At 41.7% G+C, this 6,311-nt stretch overlaps 1 protein-coding gene across 1 annotated transcript in view; it reads left to right on the top strand.

Annotated features, from left to right (window-relative positions):
- Positions 1 to 4,864: 4,864 nt before the first annotated feature.
- LOC111873341 (solute carrier family 2, facilitated glucose transporter member 1) overlaps positions 4,865 to 6,311 on the top strand; it is a 25,375-nt gene continuing 23,928 nt past the window's right edge. Inside the window, exon 1 of the mRNA XM_023867988.2 lies at positions 4,865 to 5,381. Coding sequence (XP_023723756.1) covers positions 5,199 to 5,381 — 183 coding nt within the window. The 5' untranslated portion in view covers positions 4,865 to 5,198. The remainder of the gene's footprint in view (positions 5,382 to 6,311) is intronic.

Raw genomic sequence — 6,311 nt, 5'->3', positions numbered from 1 at the left:
CGTGCCTTTTTACGATTCCTTCCCTTCTTAAACAAAAAAAAAGTAGGCCATGCTGTCTGTGTGCGTGTATCCATGTCTCCTCTTTCAAATATTTAAACCGGTTGATCGATTGATCGATGATACTCCATTGGAGGGCATTCTAACGTCGTAGCTTTTAATTTCCCACAACTCTTAATAGCAATATGGAGGAAGCAAAAACTTGTGAGGTTGGAGAAACACTCTCGTACCGTTCATTTAGGACCAGGAAATGATGTATGACAATGACTGTTCAAAAAATATGCAGCTATTGTTAAAGTAATGTTTTATATAATATAAAATAACAAGGTTGCAATGCAGGAATGTTCCTTTTGCCTAGATGCACAGTCTTAACAGTTTTATAAGCCTACTGTTGCTGTTATTTTATTTCTCTCTTCTGAAGAACATGTTACTCAAGTGCAGATTCTGTGTGTAGGTTAAATCTGTGGGATATAACAGCAGCGTTTCGTATCATTTATGTTGTTACTTGCATACAGCATTTCCTCACTCACTCATGGAGCTGAGCCCTTCTTGAGAAGCCGCCAATTGTGCAGCTACTCAAGAGCTTCCCAGCATTTTGTGGAACCCGAAGATTCATTACCGTGACCTCCAAGAATACTGACTTTTCCTCTTGGGACACTCTCCATATGATGTGTATGTATTGACCGTCTTCTAGTGCACACAATATCACTTGTCACTTCACTACATGTTGTAATCAACTCACGCAGCCACAAAAGCAGGACACATCACAAGACAGTATACACAGAATATAGGAAGAACGACTCCCATAGCGGAAGATTGATATAATACGCGAGTTTGAAATACGACGTACGTATAAGATGATAAATCTTAACAAGTTTTAATATATAAATTTTATTATAGTACATGACGAATATACATTTTAAATCATTTTATAAACGACACATGATGGCGAGCAGTGCAATAGTTTAACGTAAATAGCACACCTGAGGATAGCACAGTGATGCCGAAACATGTAGTGAAGTGACAAGTGAGATTGTGTGCATTAGAAGACGGTCAATACATACATATCATGGACGAGCATCAGTGCAACAGGACGCTAAGATACATCGCTCTGTATATGCTTATTATCTATGTCCATGTCAAATTTCCCATGCCAAGGTCCAGTGGTTAATTAATTGTTACCGTCAAACCGAAAGCTATATAATTTTCCATTCTTCCTCATCTTTAAGCTTGTACATCATCTTGGGACCCTTCAGGAAGTGACGTAGTGTCGCTCACGCCACGAAGTTCATGCATCCGTTACGTTGTTACTGCTGACTGTAGGAGATTACAAAAAAAAAAAAAAAAGAGTTCAGGCGGCCTGCAATGACTTAGCGTTGATAACAAGTTTGGGAAACTCAGTTAGCTGGTTCAGGAGTTAGCATGGGAGGATACAGACACACACACACACACATATGCAAGCAGCATGGTGATCAAATAGACGTACATTTTTCCTTGTATGAAAGAAAAATACGCTAGAAATATTCTGTCCTTTATTTGTGCCGCGTTCCTCAAATAACTGCAGTGTCTACTTTAACCGTGGGCACGCGGTAGCGTAGTTGGTTGAGACGCTATGCTACAAGACGGAAGATCGCGGGTTCAAGTCCCGATGAGGTCATTAGATTTTTCAATTTACCTAATCCTTCCGGCCGCACTATGGCCGTGGGGTCGACTCAGCCTCTAACAGAAATGAGTAGCAGGAATATTCTTGGGGGTAAAGGGCGGCCGGCGCGTAAGGCTGACAACCTCGCGGCCATCTATTAGCCGACTGTCTACATAATGTGGGAACCTCAACATCTCACAACCCAGTGGGCCTCCACGGCCTGTTACAGGGATAGCTTTACTTTTACTTTACTTATCTGCTTTACCCTTCGAGTGGTATTAAGTCTGACATTGATACAAAGCGAGGAATATAACATATCAGTTTTATATAAACTATAAGGACTATCAGCATATAAATGATTATAAATTCACTGGTAACGAAATACCACAGTTTATTCTACTCTTATAACGAACTGAGGTCTGAACAGTTTAATCTTATGCGTTATATTTCGACATGCACTCCGTTGCTACCTGTTTCATGTTGGTTTAATATTTGGCTTTTTCTTCGACCGTAAAGATGCATTCGACATGTTCGTCCGGGACGTCAGTTGACAGCAAACTACACGGCGTTACATCTCAGAAGATAAAACTCTTCATAATCACCGCCATGAGAATGTAAAACTCCTCCTTTTCACACAAAAGAAGAATGAGGTTAAGTGGACAGCTTCTTTACGAATTCGCAGAACATTACCTTGAAACCCCTCTCCCTTTACCCTCGATCGTTAAGAGCAGCTATCTGTTATCTCCATAGTAACGCGAATGTACTCGTAGACACGATATCAAGAAAAGGGACGGAAAACAGGAGAACAAACGTAAGATATGAATAGCGCGATGCCATCGGGTAAGAACAGAGCCTAGTACCCCATGCGATACGTTAAACCCAGCTTGTAACAAATTCATGACATATGTAATGTCAGACAGGCTTCCCTTTAATAAAAATAAGCCCAGCACATTTCTGAATAAGAAATATTACATGATGTCCTATGTATTTCATAAAAAGGCGTAGTCTAATACATGAGAACAGGAATCTACAGGAAGGTCCGACACTTTTCGAACATTTTCGTAACGAGCTTTTTTTTTTTTTTACGGTGAGGAGTAGATAGCCCCACACCCAAACCCCAAGCTTGAGTACCACCCATTCTCGGCTGTCCGCCCCTGCCTATTCAATATATTCTCTGCTTCCTTCCATACCTGGAGGGCGTCTCCTCCATCCGCAACCTGGGCTACATGGGCAGGGTATGTAGCACGAATTGGGGAGAGGAGAAATGCATATAGGGTATTAGTGGGAACACCGGAGACCATTGGGAAGACCAAGACATAGGTGGGTGGACAATATTAAAATGGATCTCAGAGAGATATGATGGGATGGTATGGATTGAATTGATCTGGCTCAGGATAGGGACGGGTGGAGGGCTTTTGTGAACACGGTAATGAACCTTTGGGTTCCATAAAATGCTGGGAAATTCTTGAGTAGCTGCACAATTGGCGGTTTCTCAAGAAGGGATCAGCTCCATGTCGGGAGGGTGTGGGTGTGGATTAGGCATTTACCACCCTCTCAGGATTTTTATCACAGTTGAAGAAAAGAACGAGATATGACATATAGTAATAATAAAGATTAAATGTTTTATAAAAATATACGTTTGGAAGCAATATTTCGGGCTCCTCTGCCTCCGAAAAGATCCTGGCAACGCTCACGAGTACTGGCTATATGGAATGTTGCTTTCTTCTTTCTCAAATATCTTTGGCTCTGGGTTCCCAAAACTTGTATTGTTTCCTTTCTATGACCTTCGGTTTATAGGTCACTTTTTCGTTAACGCCTATATCGCCGTTGTTCGATGTAGCTGGTTTGCTGATAAAACTAAACAGAAATGTTTACTTATTTAAACGTTTTCCATGCTTCGGGTAAAAAGGAAGGATATTTGTGAAAGAAAGACCCAAATCATGTCACAACGGAAGGATGCAGAATATCGGGAAGGACTGCATAACGCGCATGCTCCGTAGTCCGCAGGTTCCGAGTCCAAATTATTGGCCCAGAGACAGGCTGACCGAGCCTTGTCAAATTTTCCTACGTTCCTCGAGGCAGATATGTGGATACTGCTTCCGTCAACAGAATTATTCAATACTCTTCCTATATGCAGTTGGACGCTATATAGTCTGAGCAGTTGAAATCGTCGTGAAATAAGCCAGGAATAAATAGTACGTAAAATAGAACGGGGCCGGTCACGGTAGCCGTGCGGTCTAAGGCATGTACTGTCTTCGCTCGCTTGGAAACCGGGATCGTGGGTTCGAATCCCACTCAGGGCATGGATGTTTAGTTTGTGTGTGTGCGTTTTTCTGTGTTTGTGTACAGGAGTGGCCTTGCGACGAGCTGATCACCCGCCCAAGGAGTCCTACCGAATGTGTAAGCTCTAGAAAAACCGAAGTGAACGGAGAAGTTCATGGAGGTAGGCCTAGGCTCACTGGGGCTGTAGTGCCAAGGAAAAAGAAAGAGAATAGAACGGGAGGGTACAGTCAATTAAATATACCATCGATATCTGACATTGTAAAGGTAAAAAAGGGAGAACAAATAGAAAAGGTAAAACTAACCCTCCTACAGGGCGTGGAGGTCCATAAGGTTGTGAGACGTTGAGGCTTTCACATTTTATAGATAATTGGCCCATATATGGCGATGAGGTTGTCAACCTTACGCGCCGGCCGCCCTTCACCCCCAGGAAGATTCGTGGTGTTCATTTCTTTTAGAGGCTGAGTCGACACTAAGTCCTTAGTGCGGCAGGAAAGGATTAGGTCAATTGAAAATCCAATGACCTCATCGGGAATCGAACCCACTACCTTCCGGCTTTTAGCATAGTACCTCAACCAACTACGCTACATATAGTCTTGATTCAGTTTATTTGTTTTAGATTGAAAACCTCATGTTGTTCAATAATCCATTGAAAATGAACATTATTTTCAAAACATAAATTTAAAACTTAAAATTTAAAATTTAAATTTTGATTTTTAAGGGGACTTTGTCTGGTATGTTGCTGTATATTTTGAATGGTCTATTCAAAGTAAATTTGATTGGCGAGTCAATACAACGAACCAATAACAGACCTCGTAGTCCAGTGTTGCGCATGCGTAAGAGAGTTCAAACNCCCCCCCCCCCCCCCTCTCTCCATAGTAGCTAGTGATGGCGGCGGCGGCGGTGGCAGCACGGCGGAAAGTTCTGGTTCGATTAACTAGCGTTGCGCAGAGAGCGGGTTCTCATTCTGCACATCGGCGTCGTAGCTGTCGGAACGCGATATTAACCAGTGTCAGGAGTGGCTGACTGCTGGTATTTTTGCAGCCTAATTCTACAGAGTAATCATGGTTGGTGTTTAAAATTAAAGAGAGGTGTCTCACGGTGCTTTGGCGCCTAGTGAAGACAAAGGGAAGGAAACACCATCTTGATCTAAGGTGAAGGACTTGGGGAGTTACTGACACGAAGAGAGCGTCTAAGATCTTGAGAAGAAGCCTCTTCATCAAGGGAATCTGAGTGTCAAGAACTTTTGGAACAGAAGTTGAAAGAAAACCCCATCAAAATGCCGAAGAGTTCCACTAGTTTTTACACCAGCAACATGTCGCTGGCAAGTTTGGATCGAGCCAAAGATTTTGTCAAAGGCTCATTAAAAGCTCTGAACATCGGAAGTTCCATGGAACATCGAATGGAATGCGAGCAGCCAATTCTAGAAGCTTCGTCAAGTAATACGTCTGTGAATACAGAGGTAAGCACGGTAGTTGTAAGTGCCCAATGACTTATTGCGTCATCTCAGGAGCTTCTTATGCATTTAATGTTATTGCGAGTATGCTTCAGAAAATGCATAATTGCAGTTACATTTTTATGGAGGAACATTTGAAAGTCTGGTGTAAATCGTTATATTCGGTATATACAAGCCTATTTTCATTTTGAGAGTTATATATTCTTTTGAAGTTAAGCTTGGATGGTAGTAGTAGTAGTAGTTTTAGTTCTATACGAGTTAACGTAGTATGTGAGTGTTTGAACTGGAATGACTGAAGCATATGTACAAATGTACCCAGATTATGTCGCATAGCAGCATTTCTTGTTTCAGTTCTCCGGGATATAATGCCGGGTAGTCGTGTGAAAGTCAACTGACGTATTAGAGTAACATATGCCTCCATCTTCAGGCTCGATGCGTATTGCATTCTGGTTTCTTGGCGTACTCATCGACCCTGCAGATTGAGGCAGTATGTTCTGCGAAAAGCCTGTTGACTTTACCAGATTACACGGCGTATATCCCAGGAGATACAACTAATAGTCACCACTGTGAGGACCTTAGATTCGGCAGCAGCGTTTCAGATTTTGAATGGTTAACAAACAATTTTCTTAGTGCAATATATATCATTGTTACTCTCAACTTATTTGTAACCTAAACAATACGTTTATGAAGGTTGAATGTATAAGGGGTGGGCCTTCTTGGCCTTTGCACCGCGACCACAGTGATCTATTGTGCCATTTTTACGAAGGTTAATATTTTAAACGTTTACATACAGAATTCCATGTATTATTTTTAGTTTCCCCAGGAAAAATTTTTCCGTCGTTTCTTGAACTTGAAGTATTGAACGAAGTTTATATGGTTATGTATAAAGATTTAGTCTTATGCATGATTTGTGTAAATATGTGAAACGGTGGCATC

The sequence above is a fragment of the Cryptotermes secundus genome, unplaced genomic scaffold (genome assembly GCF_002891405.2).
Source record: "Cryptotermes secundus unplaced genomic scaffold, Csec_1.0 scaffold317, whole genome shotgun sequence".
NCBI classification, from domain to species: Eukaryota; Metazoa; Arthropoda; class Insecta; order Blattodea; family Kalotermitidae; genus Cryptotermes; species Cryptotermes secundus.
The sequence above is the reverse complement of the archived record's forward strand: the minus strand, read 5'-3'. Positions and strand labels throughout refer to the sequence as shown.